The 25,784-nt window shown below is 32.2% G+C and overlaps 1 protein-coding gene and 1 long non-coding RNA gene across 2 annotated transcripts in view; both read left to right on the forward strand.

Moving 5' to 3' along the window:
* LOC143054958 (uncharacterized) overlaps nt 1–25,784 on the forward strand; it is a 181,794-nt gene that overhangs the window by 115,561 nt on the left and 40,449 nt on the right. The gene's annotated exons all lie outside the window — the stretch shown is intronic.
* On the forward strand, nt 21,662–23,746 carry LOC143055152 (uncharacterized). The gene is made up of 4 exons (XM_076228293.1): nt 21,662–21,704; nt 22,244–22,297; nt 22,624–22,829; nt 23,684–23,746. The coding sequence occupies exons 1-4, from the start codon at nt 21,662–21,664 to the stop codon at nt 23,744–23,746; spliced, it is 366 nt and encodes a 121-aa protein (XP_076084408.1).

Genomic DNA, 25,784 nt, shown 5'->3' on the forward strand with positions numbered 1-25,784 from the left:
ATACAGTTTTTGAAAATAAGTGAAAATAAGCCAAATTCTAAAATTAGAATATGACTTTGACCTTTGACCTTGACCTCATTTTCATTTTTTTGGACCAAGGAACTCAAATAAAAAGATCCTAGATCTCTATCACTTATGGTTTACAAGATAGAAATGCATATCACTTATATCAAATGCATTAGGGAAAATAACTCTCATATGGAGCGTTCATATTGCTTCGGTCAACATTGGACAAATCATGCGAAGGATATAACGAGCAATTTTATTAAATAAATTTGTCGTATTCTTTTACGGTTGCGAAAGGAGTAGTGGACACAAGGAAAACAGTATTTGGGGAGATAACTCATACAAAGAAAAGTATTCGGTTACGCAGGGTAAATTTCAAAAGTGCATAAACTGTTTGATATCATATACCAAATATCTAAGCGACATATTGCCAAACAAATATTTATCACAAGAACAAAATTAGGCGGAAGAAAAAAAAATAAACAGAAGAAAAACAATAGGTCTTTTCACAGAAAAGTGGAAAGACCTAATTAAGAAACAATACGAACTCCACCAAAAACCGGAAGTGAAATCAGGTGCTCTGGAAGGGTTAGCATTTCCTGCGCCGTATACTGCACCCGTCGTGTTATTTCTTTGTTCAGTCCGGTAATGATGGAAGGTTATTATAATGACTGAGGAAGAATATCAGATATGATTCCTGACACACTTTTGTCATAATGGCCAATCAGCTCATGATGGCGACCGTAAAATGTCTTGAGTGATGACCTTAATTTGATTGATTCATAGCCCTGTCTTAGCAACTTTTGAGAAAGCATAATTCCTCGTTCAACAAAATCAGCGTACTTTGAGCTAGCTCTAGAGAATCGTATCAAATAAAGGCAACAGTAGTATACCGCTGTTCAAAACTCGTAAATCTATGGGGAAAAAACAGAATCGGGGTAACAAACTAAAACTGAGGGAAACGCATTAAATATAAGAGGAGAACAACGACACAACATTAAAATGTAACACACACAGAAACGGACTAAGCATTAGACAAAATTCGACGAGAATAACAAATATGACATCAAAACCAAATACATGAATTTGAGATAGAAAAGTACCGTGACAAGTCGTGGAATTAATTACTTTTGGAGTGTCAAGAACTCGTTGGAAGTACTTGATAAATTGCATGCTTATATTGGTGATTTTGAATCTGTTCAAAGTTTTGATTTTTCTACCTTGTATACCACATTGCCTCACATTCTCATTAAGAAAAAAATCACACATCTAATTAAATGGGCATTTAAAAAGTCAGAATGTGAATATATATGTTCAAACTCTTTTAGGTCATTTTTTAGTAGCAATAAACAAAAAAACTATGTCAATTGGACATGCTTTGATACTATATATGCCCTTGAATTTTTACTAGATAACATTTTTGTTCGCTTTGCGAATTCCGTATATCATCAGATTATCGGAATTCCAATGGGGACTAACTGTGCACCACTTATTGCGGACCTGTTTTTGTATTGCTATGAGTTACAATTTATGACAAAAATAAGCAAAGACCCATCGAAACAACATCTGATAAACAAATTTAATAATACTTTAGATATTTGGATGATATTTTGGCTTTCAATAATGACGACTTCAGTATGTATATTAAAGAAATTTATCCTGCTGAACTTACTTTAAATAAAGCTAATACTAACAATGACCACTGTCCTTTCCCCGATCTTGATATCTATATCACTAACAGAAAGCTGAATACTAAAATTTATGATAAAAGAGATGATTTTTCATGTCCTATCGTTAATTATCCATTTTTAGATGGTGACGTTCCCTTGTCACCATCTTACGGTGTTTATATATCTCAACTTGTACGATTCGCTCGTGTATGTAACAATGTTTTAGATTTTAACGAGAGACATTTATGTATCACTGAAAAATTATTACACCAGGGTTTTCGATATCACAAACTAGTCAAAACATTTACTAAATTTTATCATCGGTATAAGGACATCATTCGTAAATATAGCTCAACATGCAGACTTCTTATACATTCAGGTATTTCACATCCAATTTTTGATGGAAATATTCTTTATAAAGCACAAAGGTGTCAGTATTCACCTCAAAAACTAACAAAACCTTTGAATAGACTTATTAAGAAGGGATATAGTTACGATACTGTTCTCAGGTCATTAAAGATTGCATATTTTGGCGTTAATATTGATTCACTTATAGGGTCTTTGCATCGGAATTAAACACATTTATTCAAAAACCAGTTGTTGGCATGACACGGGTTATGTTCTTCTCATATATGTTATGATGGTGGATTGTGACTGATGTTCATATGATGAAATCATAATCTTTCAGTCAGTTTAATTGAAGTCTGACGCTGGCATGTCAGTTAACTGCTAGTAATCTGTTGTTATTTATGTATTATTGTCATTTTGTTTATTTTCTTTGGTTACATCTTCTGACATCAGACTCGGACTTCTCTTGGACTGAATTTTAATGTGCGTATTGTTATGCGTTTAATTTTCTACATTGGCTAGAGGTATAGGGGGAGGGTTGAGATCTCACAAACATGTTTAACCCCGCCGCATTTTTGCGCCTGTCCCAAGTCAGGAGCCTCTGGCCTTTGTTAGTCTTGTATTATTTTAATTTTAGTTTCTTGTGTACAATTTGGAAATTAGTATGGCGTTCATTATCACTGAACTAGTATATATTGGTTTAGGGGCCAGCTGAAGGACGCCTCTGGGTGCGGGAATTTCTCGCTACATTGAAGACCTGTTGGTGACCTTCTGCTGTTGTTTTTTTCAATGGTCGGGTTGTTGTCTCTTTGGCACATTCCCCATTTCCATTCTTAATTTATAGTAATGTGAATTCACACTCAAATATAAGAGAAAACAAACGACACAAGGGAAACACAACGTTAAAATGTAACACACAAAGAAACGAGCTATAATATAACAATGGCCATATTCCTGACTTGGTACAGGACATTTTTAAAGAAACAAATGGTGGGTTGAACCTGGTTTTGTGGCATGCCAAACCTTGCACTTCAATGGCAATGTTAAATTTAACATTAAAATGACAACATAATATTACAGGACTACAATACAAATAAATAGGAGAACATATTAGACACAGATACTCCATATGCTAGTGCCGCTGGGATGTTGCTACACAGAAAGTATAACACAGTGATAACTGCTGTTCCCATATGTTATTTATTATGTCTGTTTTGTTCAAGCATCGTTGAATTTGATGAGACAAGTGAGATGTTTAAGGTATAAAACCATGCTCATTCCACCATTTTCTACATTTGAAAATGCCTGTGGCAAGTCAGGAAATGTGACAGTTGTTGTCCATTCGTTTTTGATGTGTTTTGTCATTTGATTTTGCCATGTGATTAGGGACTTTCCAATTGAATTTTCCTCGGAGTTCAGTATTTTTATGATTTTAGTTTTTTTACCAGTTTATAGGAGTTAAAATTCCAAAATATTTCTTCATATGGGCTTTATGCTGTTGTTATTTTCTTGGTAGTACAAAGTGCGAACTGGTTGCAAAATGGTTTTGTGGGTAGCCTTGGAAAAGTATGCAATCAACTAATTCTACAGTTTTCATTCCAGAGTTTTGTAACTAAATAAACGGATTGTATCCATGCTTGACTTTGGCTTTGACTTTGGTATTATGTAAATGTTTAAGGAATTTTTACTTATTAAGTAATATTTCAGAGAAATTTACATAATACGTTACACATATTTTTGAACAGTTTTCAGTGCTTATTAGAACTTAACAGAAAGTTGCAAAACTAATTGAATTATAATGCATTTTACAATACGGGTTCGATTACGGATTTGTTCACAGTTTTACATTACATATTTCCATATGTTTTAATGTTCATTTTAAACATATGACCGTTTTGCACTGTTTATAAATTATTCTGTTCAACATAGTCATTTTTGTCTTTACCTATTTTTCTCTGCTATTGTAAAAACAATAAATTAAGAGAAAACCATACCAATAGAATTTTTACACATGCAAATTGATTATTCTATTCTATATCACTTTTTATCGGGCAATTTGATTTTGAAAAAAAGGGGACTGGATGATTAATTTTAAATGTATCCTAATTCCTTTGTAAATAATAAATAGGTTCTTTCAAAATGAAGTGAAAAACAAGTATTATTGGCAATCACTGCTCGTGACGGCACATTTCTATTTAACTTATTCAAAAGAGAGAAAAGACGAGTATACTAGGTTTACAATCATAAACCAAACATTATATGCATACCTTGCGGAACTAATCATGTTACATATAGGAATACTTATCAAATGAAATACTTTCGTTGGGTAGTTAATTATATGGCTACTCAAAGTATCTGTTTGGCTGAATGTATTGCAGACTAAATTATTAGGCTAGAAATATACGGAAAGGTGTTGTGTTTCATTGTTGATTTTCATTTTGAATGATTAACTGCTGAGCAACATATATTTTCGATAAACATTATGAAAGTAATCGATAGACAGTTAAAAATTAATCAATTATATGTGATATGATATATAAGGTACAGCTTTTTATAAGTACCAGACAGAGTGCGATACATGCGAATTTCAGATGTTTCTATAAGTTGCCTAGTAGAAGCAGTAATTGCATACTGCTCAAAAATGAATTTTGAATAGGAAGGTATAAGTGGTTGCCAAGGTAATTTTTTTTATTGTTCATCGTGATAAAATCTTTTAAAAATCAGCTAAATCACCACAATTAAGAGCCTGCTTATGAAATGAATAATTATTTTTTTCAAAAATTGATATAAGGTGTTTTAAACTTCACTTCAGTTAAAATTGCAGTTCAACAAATTTTTTAGATTGTTTTTAAAAATGTACAAGAAAATGCATAGTTTTAACTCTTCTGAAACATGGATTTTTGTTAAATTCGTGATCTGGTGTGGTTTTTTTTCCTGAAAAGTGCAGCATCTTTAGCATTCGGTATTTAAGTTTGAAAATTACTTTACAAACATAAATAGAAAAATGCATGCGGGTGATCCCAGGTGCAGCAGGGTAAGCATTTGGCACCTGTTGTGTTGTTCATGGTATTACAAACCAGATAACTAGTCTAATTCGGTAGTACACATTCCTGAAAAGGGAACGGGTTTGTAGTTACGATACAAGGAACATATCCGATATCATCTGTGAAACGAACATCGTTCCAAGAGGGAGATATATACTCCGTATGCAGATGCTGCTGGAATGTTGCTTAATAGAAATGGTTAGTTTATACTTGGTAAGCATGACTGTATTTGATGTATCATTTATCTCTAGTTCGATGGGATACATACGTTCAATCTAGTCAACACAATTTGAATCATTTCGTGAGAGAAGATATATAGTGGAAATGATATTCTGAATAGCATTTAATACCTAAATGTCCTTAAAGGTTTGTCAAAAACAGCTATTCATTGGTAGAAAAGCCTTAGTATTTAAAAAATTCCAAGTTTAGTAAACAGTTAATTTATGATTATGACCATATCAATAATAATTCATGTCAGCACAGAAGTCTTGACTACTAGGCTAGTGATACCCTTGGGAATAAAAACTCCATCAGCAGAGGCATCGACTCAGTGGTTGTAACTAAATTCTTTACACATGTTACAGATATAAAGATTAAAATGTTGTATTGGTGCCAGACGCGTGTTTCGTCTACAAAAGACTCATCAGTGTCGCTCGAATACAAAAAATGTTAAAATGGGCAAAAAAAGTACCTACTTTAATAGCATTGTGGATAACAAAATTCCTATGATTATGACCATATCAGTGATAATCAATGTCAACACAGAAGTGCTGACTACTGGGCTAGTGATACTCTCAGAGAATAAAAACTCCACCAGCAGTGACATCGACCCAGTGGTTGTAACAAAAACTCACCATAGATATAAGGATTAACATTTTGTATTTGCGCTAGCTGCGTGTTTCAAAAGACGCATTAGTGAAGATCGAATTTAAAAAAGTTAAAAAAGCCAAAAACAGTACACAGGACACTTTGACCAGTTTTAACGTTCTGCATATCATCACAAAATCTTTGATAGACAGATACAAACTATAGACAGTAAAACAGATCGGCAATTAGTTTAGTTTTAGTTTTTGCCGATAATCTAATAAACAACAGATAGGATGAAAATTATAGGTATTATTGACAATCGTAGATGATTATCATGATAATACTGATTTTTTAAGTTTTCACCTATTTTCTCGAAAACTCTGATTAGTAAACGAAAACCCTAACAGTAACAATAACCATGAATACAAAATATATAAACATATATAAAATTAATTATAGGTATGTTCGCATTAATTCTCGATTTGTTTAGTTTGTTTTATTTTTTGGTTTTGTCTATTGTCTATTATCTCTAAATTATTAAAGGATGTACTTTGATAAGATTTAGAATTTGGTGTCAGATTTTCGGACTCCTTCTTTTTTCCCTACGATACATATTTTGCCCAATAACAACTATGTTTCTTATCATATAACTTCAAAAGGTCACAAAAAAAGCTCGGGTCAATTTTATAAATTTAAGCAGATTACAGATTTTTAGCTTTCGATATAAGATCCAAATAATACCAATGCAAATATTAGGTAAACGTCTGAGTCAGCCTTTTCTCGTCATTTAAAAAAAATCAAGTATATCGAAAAGGAGCTCCATTACCTATCATTTGTTTTGCTTATTTATTCATTAACTAATATTCTTCAGACTTATAGTTTCAATTTGAAAATGTATTTTTAATTCAGTAAACAGGAAACAGTAAACCTAATCAGAATTAAAATCTACAGTTTCGACAAATGATTAATTTTGACATTTGCAAAAACCTTTTAAAATTTCAGTTGTTTTTTGCATTTGACCTCTGACAACATAGTGTAAGAATCGATTACGTTTTTTATCCTAGTACAAAAAAAAAGCTGACAACCTCTTCCTGTTTGCAGGATTTTTATCGCTGTGTTGAAGACCCATTAGTAGCCTACGGATGTGTTTTTTTACTTTTTTGTCGGATTTTTGTCTCTTTGACACATCCCCCATTGTTATTCTCTATCGTATTTGAAAAAAAGCAAAATAACTGTTTGTATGAGCTGCATTTCATTTGATCCTGTATAAAGATTACAGTTTTGAATCATCTTTTTCTTTTTCAACTTGCAAACATTTTCAAATACGTGATAAAGCTGCCGTTTTGTATTTTTTGTAGATATCAATGACATTTTGGAAAATTGCATGGTTGTGAAAACATTAGCTTTATGAGTGCCAGGAGATTGATTAAGATATGTACAAAACACATTCAAAATTTCAATTAAAGTTTCGAATGCAGATTTCGGAATTCAAATTTTTAATTAAAGCAAAATATTTGCATCATTTTCGTCCGACATTTTTATTCTTAAAAAGATTCAAAACCAATCATAGTTTATATATTATACATGTCTGCATGAGATGTATTTCTACACACCATGTATAAAGATTTAATTTTAAGTTATTAATTTTTCATTTACAACATGAAAATATTTCCGAACAAGTTCTAAAATTTTCTTAAAATATTTAAGTACCCTAAAGAGCTGACATGTTGTAATTGTAACTAAATATTTTTATATTATTCAGACATTTAGACTTTTGTGAAATACATTCTTGTTGAATTTAATTATTTGTTTTTATCGCCATGTGCATGTCTCTTCTTACAATTCCAATGGAGAAGATTTTTTTTATAAATGTACCAGCTTTTTTATGGTTTTAGAAAGTACAATTTATAGCTATTTTCAGAACAAGGAAGATAACAAGTGTAACCCAGCAAACACACGACGTACTCCCAACGTTGGTTGATGGTCGTCTGAACGTCATGTCTTGAGTTTACGTCGTACCAACGTTGTGGGAACGTAAAAACCCAACGTTGGACTCAGACGTACAGACAACGTTATAAAATTACGTCGTATACACGTGAATTTAGTACCCTGTTAGGACGTAACATTTTATTACGTTGTGACAACGTTGTTACAACTAGCATAATCCGACGTAACATTTTGTTACGTCGTATCAACATTATATTAACGTAGTTGGCAACCCTGTGAATATCAGCGCTAGAATAAATTAAAACATGTTCAGTAAACAAATTTCCAGGTCACGATTATTTTGATTCCCAATCCCCCTTTTTTCACACAGACATAATTTGCACCAAAATGTCCAAGAAAATATTACAATTCAAATGTGTTGTTATATTAATTTTATTTATGAATATTTATACATTTATATCATTAAAGAAGTTCTATCATCATGATCATCATCTATTATTATTATTTTAATTTTAATATCGGGTTTTTACGATTGGTTTTTGAGGAACGTTCAGCAGGGTTTTACCTCTGCTTACTACGAAAAGTCTGAGCATGCGCACATTCACAAGTATTAACTTGCCGCTTGTTTTGAAAAGTGAATGATAAATCTTGCAGTGAAATTTAGCACAATACAGATTGCATAACAAAGAAAAAGGTAATATGATAATTTAATATTACGCCAAAAAGATACCTCGTGATAAAAACAAGAATTAAAACATATCTTGCCGTGTTGGGCGTCTATTATAGGGGTTTTCTTCAAAGTTCAAATCAGAGACCGCGTGTTGAAATATGATACTTCTTCTTTTATTGTCAATATATTGCACTGATATGAGATATTTGAGCCAAAATTTATGCAATTTTCATCTAATATTAGATTTGCTCGATTATTTTCCGTTGTTTTTAAAGATATAATACTGAGTAATATAATAAAAAGGGGGGATGGGAGTTATTCTAATATATATATAGTAATTATACATGTAAGTAAGGCTGTAAGTGTCTTTCAATGTTCTTTTATTAATGGTGTAAGTATTAAAGTCTTGTAGGTTGACCTAGGCTTATATAGGTTATAATGAGGCCAAGTCGGGGGTTGGGGGGAGGGGGGGGTGACTATATACCCCAGTTTACAATATAAGGTCTGTTCGCACCTCACAAGTTCGCCCCTGAAGACTGTTCGCTCCCTACACTTCCAGACCCAATTTTTATTTGAATTCCAGTTTACAAGTGTTAAATAAATCCCTAAAAACATGAATTGTACATGCATACAGATCTCATTTTAACTGTACACATGTACATGTAAATATATGAAAGTTCTCAGCTGTAGTGTTCACTCTCACTGAAGTACATGTATATATACACTCAAAAATGAGTCCATTCCTTGACAGGAAGATAGATATTATATATGACAATGTAAGGTATCAAATCAAGCTGTTTGTTAATGACACTAAAAGTGTAATCAAAAACAAAGACATAATCAAACATAAAACTTATGACTTTTGGAATGCATGTATATTTGTCTCTTACATTATAACCTAGTTTTCCCAAAGATTTGTTGGACTTTTACGCATGTAAACAGACAAAAGTATGCCTCAATATTAAGAACCATTGGTTTTTAAATGCTCATCTTCAGGGTGTATTTTTGTATACTGTTGTCTGTCGGTCAGTTGTTAGCATGTCGGACAATAACTAAAAAAAGCTTTAACAAATTTGCATGACACTTTGTTAATGTCTATTGACCTGAACTCCCTTTTAATTTTTTTAAGATTTTACATTTCTGAGATATAGCTACATGAAGGGTTTTATTCATTTAAGGGGGCTCGCGGGTCTAAATCATTTTTTTAAAATTTAATATAGAATTTCGCTATTTTGTTCTATAAATGAACTTTATCTTATACTTAATAGAAAACGGAAATTAAAAAAATGGGGTCACCGTTAATTTACGCTCACAATCTGCCATTGAAAGAAGCATACATTTTTGTTAATGTCCTTTTTTTCTGTTGAACTAGTAGAAGAAATAGAGGTAATATCGAAATAAAAAAAGAACCAAATTACAGAAATCGCTTAAATTTCACAATTATTTAGTTCATGTACAGCTTATTCGAAAACGACAATAAAAAATATAGGTCACCTGTGAGTTAAAAAAGATATTTCAATTTAAATGCCAAAAAGAGTCATTTTTACACCAAAGGGAGATAATTTGGAGCTTTTTCAATGATATCTACATTTTTAAAATCACCTGGGGCCAACACAAATTGATTTTTTGGAATTTGTTTTGTATCATATGATAAAGTAACAACTACTAAAGGTAATAAATAAAATTTGAAATCAAAAATAAATGTTTCATTTTTTTCTGAAAATTTTATATCCACGAGCCTCCTTAAAAAGGGGAATTTCTCGGTTTTCAGACAATAACCAAATAACAGTTTCACCAATTTGTGAGTAACTTTGGTGAATAGTTTATATATGTCATGAAGACATGAGCTCCATTTGAATTATTATAATTTTAGCTTGAAGATTTTGAGTTATGGGATTTTTTACATAAAAAAGGGGTGTGTTTTTAGACAATATCTTTAAGTGCTTTAACCAGTTTTCATAAACTTTGGTGACTGGTTTACAGCTTTAAAAATAACCTTATTTCAGTTTTAATAAATAAAAAAATGGCATTAATTTTTTTTTGGCAGGCTTTTCTTGAAACTGTCATTGTATTCAAGATTGTGTATATTGGGATGTAATAAATCAGATAAATTTATTTGCAACTTCCCTTTTGACATGAGTTCAGTTAATTTTCACTCTAATTTATGATGACAGAAATAAAATGGCTAAGGGTTTAAATTTGACAAATAAGGGTGTTCTAGTTCAAAATGTCACTATAAACACAAATTGATAGACATAACTTTTTTTGTTAAAATGTGAACATTATAATGATAATTTACAAAGATATTATTTTGTTGAAATACATGTAATGTATTAAATTTTAATATTTTCTGGTTTCATTTTGTAGTTGCAGTCTTCAACATATTTAAAGTATTTATATTCTTTTCATTTATATAAAAAGACATGATAAATATTGACAGATACATGAATCAAATAAAACGTTTAAAAATGAACGGGAAAAAAACTCAAGTTAATGTTTGAGTACAGACAATTTTTTAATTCGTTTGATTTTTATTTTGATATACTAACTTTAGCTAACATAATTAAGTGCATGTTGTTCAAAACTTCTGTTTCCAGGATGGATTTTCAAAAAGAGAGGCGTAAAAAATACAGGAGACGGTGGATGAGTATTTCACGTTCAGTGAATAAAGATTTACATGTAGCTTCAAATAATGCTAATTACACAACGAGTTCTGATGATAACGAGGCCCAAGGCCAAGATTTTAGACAAAACAAAAGTGTGGGAACCTGTGGACTGGGACAAGAATTTATAGAATCTTCAAGTTTTCCTACCATTAACATTAATCAAGATTTATCAGATGACTCTGATACAATAGTACCAATGGACCAAAATGAAGATGGTATAAATGAAGAATGGAATTGGGATATGATTGATCAACACATTGAAATAACAGATTCAGAAGATGAAGGTGAACGTGACAGTTCAATTATTTTAACTGATCTTTCAGAGTGGGCGACTAAAAAATGCACTTGACAAGTTGCTCAGGATTTTAATTAAGAATGGACACAAAAATCTACCTTCCACTGCAAGGACTTTATACAAACAAAAAGACATATTGACACACAAGTTGTATCAGGTATGGAGTACTATAATTTTGGTTTGGAGAAAGGACTAAAAACTAATCTGGAAAAGTATCCATGTGAGTTAATTAGCCAGGTTAACAGGGTAGAAATAAGGTTAAATATTGATGGTTTGCCATTATTTAAAAGTTCAAAAAAAGCACTTTGGCCAGTCTTGTGTGGTATAAATTTGAAACCAATGAAAGTTTTTGCAGTTACATTAACATTGGGAACTTCCAAACCACAAAGCTTAGACTTTTTGAATGAAGTAATTAATGAATTAGATATACTGCTTCAAAGAGGAATAATGTTAAACGAAAAACATATCAACATAGGTTTAAAATGCATTGTTTGTAATGCTCCAGCAAAGGCAATGATTAAAGGAGTTAAACTTTACAGTGGTTATTGCGGTTGTGATAGATATGGACAGAGAGGTGTATGGAAAGGCAGGATGACTTATCCAGAAATAGAAAACTTACCATACAGGACAGACTGATCTTTTCGTACCCAAACCCAGCCAGAACATCACCGTACCAGATCCCCGTTTTGTGATCTTCCAATAGATATGATAAAATCATTTCCTATTGACTACATGCATCCGGCTTGTCTTGGTGTCATGAAAAGATTACTATAACTTTGGATGCGTGGTAAAAAGAAGGAGACCAAAATATCATTTGGAAATATTGAAGAAATCAGTACACGACTTGTCCAATTGTCTAAATTCATTCCAAAAAAATGTGCAAGGAAACCTAGAGGTTTGGATGAAATTGACTATTGGAAGGCCACAGAATACAGGCAGTTCTTACTTTACACTTGTAAGCTTGTGTTAAAAGGTGTACTAAAGAAAGAGCTATATGAACATTTCTTAAGTTTTTCAGTTGCCATGACTATACTCGTAAGTCCAGTTTTAATTGAAAATTATGTAGATTATGCAAAGGAATTATTGGTGTATTTTGTATCACAGGCTCAAATTTTATATGGAGAAGAGATACTAGTCTACAGCATGGTGCATTTGGCTGATGATGCAAAGGAATATGGCTGTTTAGATAACTGTGCAGCATTTTCCTTTGAAAATCATATGCAACACTTAAAAAAAATGATACGATCTGGAAAAAATCCGCTATCCCAAATTGTTAAAAGAATTAGTGAGCTAGATAATTTACAATCGAAAAAAGTTGAAACAGTCATTCCCAACATTTCCAACAAGAAACCAAATAATGCTTTTGTTTTGAACAATCACACTTGCTGTGAAGTTGTTGGTGTGAGACAGGAGTCTGAAGTAAATGGAGGTAAATCAATCTTGTTTCGTGTGTATTCAAGGGGAGAAGCTATTTTTAATATGACATGCGACTCGAGAATTATTGGAGGATACAAATTCCTGAAACGTTATTCTCAGATGAAAATGCTTGATTTTGGACTGCTTAATCGTCAAGCAAATGTGATCAACAAAGATGTTGATTTGCATGTTACCTTTTTAGCAATTCTGCATGATTTTTAGAGGTAAGTTAAACCTAAAAAAAATGCATAACTTGAATGAGTTGAATCTGATGTAAATGTACTTGAAAAACTAACATTGTTGCACAAACCTTTCCGCATGTAATTTAAGGGAACATAATAATGAGTATACAAAAGAATGGAAGTTAAGGGAATGTGTCAAAGAGACGAAAACAATTGAACACATATTTTTCCTTAATTGACCTCAATCAACATCATGCAAGTACTTTTAATATTTCATTAGAGTTCTTAGGCATATGAAAACCCAGTTGCATTTCATTTGATTGATTTTTCGAGTATCAATTTGTATGCTCACATGTAAATCAAATACAAATACATGTATGAACTTAAAAAAAATACATGTGCCATATCAGTACGCTTCCAAATTTCAGGCTTTTAACCTTGACAACAGGTTTCATCTGAGTGAAATTTTATTTTTAAAATTAGATTGTTATTATTTTAGGTACATATGCAGTTTGCACCAAAAACTACTATTCCAAAGACCCGTATTCTGACATTTTTCTTATTGGTCCAAACAAAACTTTGTAAAAAATTACTAGTCTGGGGCATGAAACTACAAAATGTAGTGGCTAACCATGCAGACTGCACATGTAGTTATTCATTGTATTAAATATTCTTTTTAGAAGAAATTTAACTGGGTTAAAATCATTAATAGCAGAAACCTGTACATGCATTGACAAAAATTTATAAAATTTGTTGAACACTACATGTACATTGTAGCTCACATTTTCATATTTTTACATTCTATTCATTGTCAAGGATAATGAAAATTAATGTAATTATTCAGGAGTATTTCTAATTGGTGATTTAACCACGTTAAAACTATTTTCTTCATTTCAGATGTTAAAGCAGTATGTAGTAGTAGGTTTTAAGGATGATTCAGTGGCAGTGGCACACAAAAAATGGCTAAGAGAAACATTGGAAGGGGTAAGAACTGAAAGAAACACATTATTATAGCTATTTAAAGCACTGACTGCTATGCATCCAAAATCAATTGTTGTAAATTTTGGCAATTATAAATCTACCTTGGAAAAGGTACTGACATTTACAAAACATTAAACAAAAACAAAAAATAGTTGTCTGAATTAGGTAGCAACCTATTCTTATGCCCAACCTACGATAGTAGAGGGGCATTATGTTGTCTGGTCTGTCCGTCCGTCCTTCCGTCCGTTCGTTCAGGTTAAAGTTTTTGGTCAAGGTTGTTTTTGATGAAGTTGAAGTCCAATCAACTTCAAACTTAGTACACATGTTCCCTATGATATGATCTTTCTAATTTAATTGCCAAATTAGACTTTTGATTCCAATTTCACGGTCCACTGAACATAGAAAAAAATGATAATGCGAGTGGGGCATCCGTGTACTATGGACACATTCTTGTTGATACTGGTAAACAGTTAACACATGTAGATTGAAACAAACACATCATTATCACATGCATAAAATGAGAAAATATCTAATTTATCGATAAATAAAGAAATTGTTGAAAAATGTCCAATAGAATTATTTATGAATGTCCAATATTTTAAGGGAACAAACAGCAAACACATTTTTATTTCACTCCGAAATTTTTTTATATACAAGTACATATAACTTTCAAGAAGTATTAAATGTTAAGATTTTCTTATCATTGACTATATATATTTTTTTAAAGGAACATGCATGTTAATGGCCCTTTAACAACCAGAGTGCCAGAGCAAGAAAAGGGGAAGTACCTGACGAGGAAAGGTGGATGATTTTTTCCGTCCGTATATTTGCATCTACAGGTAAAGAAATTTATCTTATTAAGAAGTTAAAAACACAACAATGTTTAGACTTTAAGAGCTGAACCCCCTTTACTTTGAGCTTACAAGCTAAATGAAATTGTCTAATACTGTAAATTAATGAAAGCTATTGTGATGTCATAACTGTGCCACTTTAAAGTAGTTTTAGGTGCCGTAGATTTTATATTGAACTTTTAAAATATAAATTTGATGATTGTTTTGAAAATTAAATAACATATCTTTGGCCAAACTAGAAAACTGACTGTGCTTTACATTTTATAACACGTAACTGTACATTGTATACAAGTTTGTTTAATGTCTTTACAAATTAATACTTAAATTTTGAATTTGCAGATTCATTTGAAATGGCTGTAATGAAGTCAAAGTTAGCTTTAGACACATCCAATGTAGAGAGTGAGGATCAGATTCAGGGGGAAACCCAGACAGATAGCCCTGTCAATGTCCAGCCAGTACAGATAAATAGCCCTGTCAATGTTCAGCCAGTCCAGACAAAATCTAGGACAATTAAAAGGCCTCAAAAATATGCCAGTATTCCAGATTGTAATACATGTATATATATAATTTTTGGATTTTGTCATTTTAGACTCAAATGCAATTTTAAGATTTGCGATATTGAGAAAAATCCTGTTTAAAGCACATACAAAATTTAGACATGTGAGTTTCAATTATTGCTAATATTACCCTGTCGCATTTTCGCAATAATTTCTTAATTTACAGTATTTTGTATTAATCATTTGGTTGATGTTTTGTAGGCAATTTTAGTCTTCAGTTAACTTCATTTTACTATGTAAAAGCCTTTTAAAAAATTTGGCACCCAAGTTCAAAAGTTGATTCAGTTGACCTCCTGGAGAAGATATATTGCATCTGAATCTAGATTGCAAAAGAAAGACAACTGGTTTTGAAACAATGTTTTTTGCTCTGAAGATAACTTTTGAAAAATCATGTATAGATTCTTTTGATTGTTAGTAGAAATTCTTTTATGACCTGTGGTCTAGTTTGGTAGATTAAATATAGGGTAGCCTGTTGATTGAAAAAAAATGTATATAACTTTATTTTTCAAGTCATTTCTTTTGTATATATTTTTTTCAGAAGACTCGGATCATGAAGATGAACCACCATGTTCATCCAAAAAAGTTTTAAAACTGCCAATGCCTCCAATGCTTTCTCCATTAACCAGAAGTTTGCCCCAAGAAAAAACCAGGCCATCAACCTCATCAACGTCAACAACGGGATTCAGTACAAGGAGTTCATTGGCAGCCCTATCACCAGAAATTGATAGACAGTTGACGCTATCACCAGCAGTAGATATGTCACCACTTGATAGAAGTAAGTTAGTAACAACATGATAGTGAGGCTTTCCTGTATCATTTAATTGCCATTAAAAACTCATTTGTGCTTCTTGAATAGATATCAGTGGTAGATCCAAAAAGGGGGGCGTGGTCAGGGATTGAAACAATGCATTTGAATTAGGACATATAGTTAGAACACCACCTTTATCCTGAGTTGGGACCCCTTTTTAAAAAAAAAATATTTTGATCTGTTTCATATATATTTGAACTGTTTAGATCAAAGAATGGCCATCGCTTATCATTATCCACAATACGTATTCATTGGAGAAGGCTTTGAAATAAAGATAAGATTAGAAGTGGGAAGACATATTTTACTTTTAATATAATCTCATCAGTGAAAACCTAGCTTGAATTGCTGTTCAAATGTGATAATATTGTTCCACCATTTAATCTTTAATTTATTGCAAGTTTCTGTCGTTTAGTAAGCATACTGTACTATATTTTGGAGTCTGAAATTGATTTGTTTATTTATTTATTTATTTGTTATTTTACAAGATTGATCGTTTATATAAATATACAGTGTTAATTTCCATTGTTTAACCCAAGCGTACATTTTAGATAAATAAATTGAATGAAAACTACGGTTCCTAATTTGTACATTGGGATTAAAAATTCGATATGTATCATTAGTTTCTTTAGTTTACAACTCTGTCTTGTATTTTTCTGGTCATACTATTTCAAATATTCAATTTCATGACTGTATCATGTGTTTCCATAAGTTTACCATAGTACTATCATATGGTTGGGTTAAAAATTAATGGTAAACCCTTAGGCTAGTTTTTACTGTTTTATAGTCTAATCTTACCGTTTTAATTTCTTGACATAACTGCACGACTCGATTCTCAATTATATGTGTTAAGATGATCGTTGCAAAGAATCCTGCTCAAACTTTAGTTAAAGACGGGGTCAACTTTGCATTGTATAATTGTTGCGAGAGTTTATATTCTTTGTTGAAGGCAATTGTAGTGACCTGAAATACAAGTACCATTCAATTGAGTTTAGTTATATGTCTTGTGTTTCTGTCTCTGCGCTAGGTTTTCTATATTTTGCATGTGTAGTGAATCATGACATAAGACATTGTTACGTGTACCATGATGAGCTTTCGTGCAAGACTGCTCTGTGTATTTTTTTCATGGAACATTTGATCAGACTTTGACTTTTTGACTCCTGACCTACATGTATGCATATACATGTGTGTCATCATGTTGCAGTGTGTTCCTCGATATATTACCTTGACCTCAAAATATAATTTTCAATTGACCTTGCTTCTGAATATGTGGCATGTAGATGTATTGTCATAAGATGATGAGTCTATTGGCAGGAGAAACTTCATGTAAGCTTGACCTTTGCCCTCAATGTAAAACTTGTATATTTTGTTTGAATTAAATGGAGAATTAACTGTATGATTGGCACTCGTACCACATCTTCTAAGATATATTAGATACATAAGATATATTGTTAGTTTTGTGTACCACCATGACCCTTTTATCAAAATCCGCTTTGGTTTTTTTTACAAGGATCTCTAGACCAGACTATGACTCTTGACATTTGCATATTGGATGTGTCTCTTGGTATGATTACCTTGACGTCAAGTCAGGAGTCTCTGGTTTTTGTTAGTCTTGTATGTTTTTAATGGTAAGTTTATTTTATAATTTGGAGTTTGAACTGGTATACATTTTGTTAAGGGCCATCCGAAGCCCGACTCTGGTCGAGGGATTTTCTCGCTTTGTTGAAGATATAAAAAAGAAAATGTGGTATGGTTGCCAATGAAACAACTATCCATAAAAGACCAAAATGACACAGACATTAACAACTATAGGTCACCGTACGGCCTTCAACAATGAGCAAAGTTCACACCGCATAGTCAGCTATGAGGACTCATAAGTGGCCTTTGACTGCTTTCTGCTCTTTTGACATTGTTACTGTCTCTTTTACACATTCCACATTTCCATTCTCAATTTTTAAGAATGTTTGGTTCAGATGAAACTAAATCCTTTAATTTCCGTGAATATCAAGTAAGAAAATTTACTGCTTCAGTAGCATCGTGTGCTGTCAGTTGTGATAGATAATGCAAAATGTTTCAATCATTTTACCTTAGATTTCATTTCATGGACATGTAGGTGTGGAATGTCTGCTTTTACATCATAAAAATTCACACAGAAGGTATACGCATAGCAATAAACTGAACTCAATGCTAAGAACCATTAAAGTACACTAAGACAGAGAGCTCAATCTAGTGAAACACGTTGTTAAGTTGGTCACATTTAACTTGAAATATCACTGTCTGTTACCAAACTGCACCGAGATCCTGAAAAAGAATGTGCAAGTTAAGTCTATTTAAAAAAGAATTCAATGGAAGAAAATAAGCTGATTACTGAAATAAATGTAGAATATATCTATTAATCACAGATGCCCCTGCTTGTGAAAAAAAATAGTAAACGTCCACATATAGATGCAGGATTCGCGTAGTTTTGACCGTACTAAAAATGTGACCATAAGCATTGCGAATAAGTTTCAAAACATTTGGCTGAGGCAAATTAAAGTTAAAGAACGGAAACACTAGATTAGCAGTTTTCCTATCTCAAGGCTCCGGGTTGACATTTGTATCATTGGTACTCGTACCACAACTTTTTACATCTAAAAAAATCATGAACAGTGACGCCATCGGGACCCAATATTGAGCTTCATAGATCTGTGTTATGGGGTAATGTGAATCGCGTATAAGGTTCCTTACATTTGATTGAGTCAAACTTATTTAAGAGAAAGGAAACGAAAGAGTCAGCACTTCTTATATTTTTTAAAGGGACATGATAACTCTTGAACGGTAAAAGTGACACTTAAAAATTTCAAATTTGATTTTGTGTTGAGGTGGGGATCCCGCTTACATGTTCAACCCCTCCTTATTCGGTATGTATGTGCTTGTGGTAAGTCAAGAGCCTGTAATCCAATGAATGTCGTTTTTTATGTGTTACATACTTGTTTTTCGTTCATTTTTTGTACATAAATTTGTTTGTTTATTTTCTCGTTTGATTATTGTTTTACAATGTCATTTCAGTGCCTTTTATTGCTGACTATATGCGGTATTGACTTTGCTCACTGTTGAAATCTGTATATGACCTATAGTTGTTAGTGTTTGTGTCATCTGGTATTTTGTGGAGAGTTCTCATTGGCACTCATGCCACATAAGGGGGAGGGTTGGGATCCCTCTAACATTTTTAACCGCGCCTCATTTTATATGCACGTGCCTATCTTGTTTTTCGTTTATTTTTTTGTACATGAATTAGACCGTTTGTTTTCTCGTTTGAATTGTTTTACATTGTCATGTCGGTGCATTAATAGCTGACCTTGCGGTATGAACCTTGCTCATTGTTGAAGACCGTGTGGTGACCTAGGCTACATTTTATAATTGTTAATTTCTGTGTCATTTAGTCTCTTGTGGAGAGTTCTTATTGGCACTCATGCACCAGCTTCTTTTATATATTGTGTATAAGTTTTGTAGTATTTGGTTGTGGGAAACTAAAGTAAGAAGTGCGGAACCCGGTTGTATGTGACATTCTGGACAGACGGACTAGTACGTGTAACTCTTCATATTCCTAAATCATGGCGCTAACACAGAAGTTCTTACTATTGTGCTGGTGATACACATCCCACTAGCACTGTCATTAACACATGTACATATAATTTTATTATAAAAATATTCAATCTTAATCTTGATTTCTTTTTTTTGGTCGAATGATTATATGCATGCCCTTCACAACGACTGAATGAGTATCAAATTTGACAAATTTATTGTACATTATTATATATTTTATTATATTTTATGACTTTTCTTCCAACTAATGAAAGCTTACCAACTTATTGATCATAACTTTCATTTATATGTCTTTTAACATTCTGTTTTGAACAAAAAGATTTCTTACATATACATCACATGTATTTCTTTCAAATCTGACATTATTAAAAAGCCATTAAAAAAAATTCAGTCGAACTTGATAATAAATGTGCAATCAAATATATATGCAAGTCGTCAACTGGTCAAGTGGCTAGATGCACATATCGTTAGCCATATAAACATCATGTCCTAATTGGGTGGTTTTAAAACTCCTAGCATTGGCGCCACCCCCCACCCCCCCCCCGCCTTTGTGGGAAAAATTTTGTTGATTATATAGGAATCATTGAAGCATGAATGGAGCGGGCCCTCCTTAGGAAAAGTTCTGGATCCGCCACTGTCTAGACATATTTACGTAAATAAGGGATTTTTAAAGGGAAAAAAAGAAAACAAAATGACTGAATTAAATAAAAGGATGTTCGATGTACTGTATACTTCGGTTTGTTTTAAAAATCTATACGATGCTGTATTTTTATCTAGTTTTCTTATCAAAATAGTTAAATTGAGAAGATAAATACCTTATAGCTTCCTTTACCGTCGATGCTAAAATGTTTAATGTTATAAAATAATTTTAGCGTCTTTGACCTACTTTACCTTTTTATTCGGAGACTTGCGGTTATCTTCTGTTATTTTCAACGGGAACATTAGAATGATCTAGAATAGAACCCAGATGGAACCAAGAGGCGGATCCAGGGGGGGAGGCCTTCGTGGGAAAAATTTGGTTGATTATATAGGGAATCATTGAAGCATGACTGGAGCGTGTCTCCCTTCGTAAAAGTTCTGGATCCGCCACTGTCTAGACATATTTACGTAAATAAGGGATGAGTAAAGGAAAAAAAAAAGAAAAAAAAATGACGGAATTAAATAAAAGGATGTTCGATGTACTGTACGTATTATACTTCGGTTTGTTTTAAAAATCTATACGATGCTTTATTTTTATCTAGATTCCTTATCAAAATAATTAAAATGAGAAGATAAATACCTTATATAACTTCCTTTACCGTCGATGCCAAAATGTTTAATGTTATAAAATAATTTTAGCGTCTTTGACCTACTTTACCTTTTTATTCGGAGACTTGCGGTTATCTTCTGTTATGTTCAACGGGAACATTAGAATATTCTAGAATAGAACCCAGATGGAACCAAGAAGTTGGGTTGCTTTAACCAAACAACCCGGATGTTGAACCAGTTACCATGGTTTCGAACCAAAGAACCAAGGTTCAGAACCAGAAAACCCAGATGGAACCAAGGTTTAGAACCAGAGTGCCCGGATATAACCTAATTGCATTCGGAATTCTCATGACTTTTTATACCTTCAATGTATTGTCCAAATCATTTATTTATTTAGTATATTTATATATAATATAATTTAGATTTCAGAACAGAATCGTCATTTAGACAACTCAACAGAAGCTTGACAGGTGAATTGACAAGATCAAGTTTATCACCATCAACAATGAGGTCTGGTAGCAGCAGGTCATTGACAGCCCCGTCACCATTGATGACACCATCACCAGGGATGGTAAGGTCATCAATGACACCAACACCAGCAGCAGATTGGCCTCCACATGATACAAGTAAGTTAGTAACAATATGATAGTGAGGCTTCAGTGTACTGTGGATACATATTCTTTTAGTAATGACCTAGAAAATCAGAACCTATGCATCTAGCCAGGAATAAAAAAAATGCAGTTGTTAGACAGACACATCTATTTTAAGCCCCACCTACGATAGTAGAGAGGCATTTTGTTTTCTGATCTGTTCGTCCGTCTGTCCTGCTTCGGGTTAAAGTTTTTGGTAAAGGTAGTTTGATGAAGTTGAAGTCCAATCAATTTAAAACTTGGTACACATGTTCTCTATGATATATTGCCAAATTAGTTTTTTGACTCAAATTTACCAATCCACTGAACATAGAAAATGATAGTGCTATTAGGGCAACCGTGTACTTTGGACACATTGTTGTTAGTCATGGAATAAGAAAGAAATAAACAATAGTATACATGTTAGTTGCTTTAATATGTTAAAAAACTGCCATAAAAAGACTGAATAAAAGAATTTTCAAAAATATCAATCAGCTTTAACAATTTTCCTTATCTTAACATTTTCTTTTATTTAGATAATCTGCCTGGATTACAAATGCCATTGAAAAGAAGGGTTGACACTATTGAAGGTAATTGGTCTCTATATGAAAAGTTATGAAATAACCATGGCTCGACAAGTTCATATACGATATATTAATATATTAATATCATTATAAATTTGTATTGTGTTATATTGATATATATACTTCTATTAACAGTTGGAAAATGTGTTTTCATATATATTACTGTAAATTTAGAAATTATTCTGTGCATTAATAATTGCCATTTAGAGGAAATTACTGCTTCTTTCACTTAAAAAAGATCAATATTTTGACAACACTGTCATATTCATTGCAATCATTGCTGAAATAGCAGTATTTAATTTCTTATTCAAGGTACATTGTTTTCCTTTCAGCCACTCAGAGGATTATTCTTGAAAATTTGGCAGAGATCAGAGACAACCAAAAGGAAATGAAGGAGATGTTTGGGGAAATCTTGTCATCCAAATCAGGCCCCAAGGATGTCATTATTGAGGATGTGATACAATCTCCAGCTAAATCTGAAGAGGAGTTGCTGGAGATTATCAGGGAATTGGAAAACCCTGAATTTAAAAAGAAATTGGTATGTAATACTACGCTAAGTTAAAATTATTGTACACATCACTGTGGTAAAAAAAATCACTTTCAAATCCAAGGTCTGAACTGTACAGTGCAGTTATTGTTTACAAATTGTATTTTAATTCTCATGATGAAAAGGCATCTGGAAGTCCATTCAAAAGTGGAATGATATTTACTTATAAACATCCAGTTTCAATTTGCTAAAGTTTTCGACAATTGTGGTGTAAGTTGCTAACTATGTCAACAAATAAGATTAACATATTATCAACTTGTTCCTTTGAGAGCTCTTTTATTAATTTTGTTTATCAATAAATTGCTTTCATTGGCATATGATATATTATAAGGGTTGCTGTATTGCTGTAAATTTTAAATATATTTTTAAAAAATCTTTTGAATATCTTAAATTGATGAATGACAAAATACAAAAGAGAGTTGTTCTTATTTATTTTAAATTTTATGAGTGATAGGGTAAAATTGGGCTATCCCAGAGGGAAAGGGATATAATGTTTTCTGGAACAGCCCTAATTTCATTATGGAGATGTACATTTTAAAAACAATTTTTATTTAAAATAAGAACAAAGGTTGAAAAAGTAATAAATTAGTATGTACTCAGGGTTGAAATTATGTTAACATTTCTAATATACATTATCAAAATGTGTATAATAGGCAAAGGTACATCTGAGTCACGACACATGTATTATGAATCTACAAGATTTATTTAACGACTAACTATAGAAAAAATGTTGATTATGTTTTCACACCGGTTGGTAGTTTTTTTAAAGAACTGCTGTAATTTATAAGTTGGAATCTGATTTTTTTTAATTATATTTTATAATAAATGATTATTTATTTTTTCAGAGACCTGAAACCAACACCAACCAACCAGCTGATCAAATGGCAGAAAACAATAATTTGGAATAACTGTTCAAATATAAACTAAAATTTGAGTGAAAATAAAAAAAATCAGAAACATAATCTACATGTATTTTTATTGGTTAATGTGGCCCTTATCGGAAAAAGCAGTAGTTAATTTGATTGAATTTCAGGTATTCACTTCATTTGTGATATATTGAGAAGCGTTTATAAGTTGTGTAGAATATATGTTTGTTAAAGAGGGGCGAACAATGCCTTTGGGCTAACTTAAAGATCGAAAAATAAACTGACAACGCCATGTATGACTAAAAAAGAAGTAGACAAACAGTCAAACAAGAACTATCTTTAAAAAAGATATCCGATGTATTTAAATTTGAGTATATGTTTAAAACTATCATTTCGATAACCTTCAGAAGCACAAAGATACCATTTAAATAACGTTTTCTCTGTTTGTGTTCAGTATTCTCGGTCCTACTATCTTTCTGTTTGCATTCACCAAACCCCCCCCCCCACCTCCCCCCCCAACCCCGGAAATCTCATATGCGTAGGTGCGTTCTTCTAAAAGTCATGTACGTTCGTACAACAAAGTTTACATTACAATTATATAATTGTCCTGACTAAACAGCCTACACGGATGCAAAGACCTATTGGAGAAACAATTATTTTAATAAAAATACAAATCTTTGTAAGATCTAGGTATAGGAAGATGTGGTGTGAGTGCCAATGAGACAACTCTCCATACAAATAACAATTTAAAAAGTAAACCATTATAGGTTTCAAATATTTATAGTTTTTCACTTGCTTTCCATCACGATATAATAAACAAGACGTTTTTTTCAAACACAACCAAATCACCCACCATCACATCATTTTGTCCAATCACAGAAAGGATTTCGAGCATGCATATTCTGTTGCCATAGTTAAGCGTCCTTAAGTTCAAAGGGCACAAACTGAAACTATACCGACTACGTCGGAAAGATAGTACACAAGACACAACATAGAAAACTAAAGAATGAGCAACACAAACATTATCACTCTGGGGTTGATCTCATACCCTGTCATGTTTCTAATGTTATTACAAACCCAGTAAATAGTCTAATTTCTGAAGGTCACATTTATGAAAAGGGATAGTGATTGTTGTTACGACATGAGGTACAAGTCTGATATCATTTGTAAACTAGACGGTCAGCTTTTGGCCTTTTCCCAACCACTTTTCCTAGCTCTTCATTGTGTAGTGAATTCAGCTGATAGATTCATAAGTAAATATTAAGGTGTATGAGGTAGTTTGTCGTATTTTATTAAAAAAAAAATCCTTCCTCAAAGTTAAATCTACATTCTAGAATTATCATAGTGAAATCGATATTCTAGACAATAAATCCCTAATTATTATAGATTGCAGCATATACCAAGATATCATGTTGCAGATTGTACAGTTACAAGTGCTTACACCAACAATATTTGATTTAAGATAGAGAGATGTCTTATTAGCCATCATACCAAATCGACTTTTTTGAATATTATGTCTTATTTCTTTTTAAATATTGACCCCATTTACATCTGAAATGGATAATACTATTGCTCCTAGCAATAAAATGAGGACAAGGAACATTTAACATTGTGATATCACGTTGTTACAACGTCTTATGATGGTAATAAATTACGTCACAAATTACGTTGTGTCAACGTTGTGTGGATGGTTGTCAGCACGTACCTGGGAGTTCACAAAATTACGTTGTAACAACGTAAATTTACTACGTTGTCACAACAATAGTATTACGTTGTCCCAACGTAATGTCGACGTTGGATTGTTTACTGGGAACAGATTGACTGTGATCGGTGAAGTCCCTTGAAAGTTGCAACAAGGAAGAATGTATTGTACTTTCCATGTTGTAATATTTTATAAAATCAATTTCTTTCTACAATGCAAACTGGATCACAAATACCTTAAAACTATTTTCTTAATCACTCTTTTTTTTTTAAGAAAGTCATGAAAATTGTTGTACTTTTTACGGTAGAATTTGGTGGAGTTTATGTCATGTTAGACTTGTTGAAAGAAACATGTTACATGTATAGCTATTCTTAAAAA

Source organism: Mytilus galloprovincialis, chromosome 12 (genome assembly GCF_965363235.1).
Source record: "Mytilus galloprovincialis chromosome 12, xbMytGall1.hap1.1, whole genome shotgun sequence".
Lineage (NCBI taxonomy): Eukaryota > Metazoa > Mollusca > Bivalvia > Mytilida > Mytilidae > Mytilus > Mytilus galloprovincialis.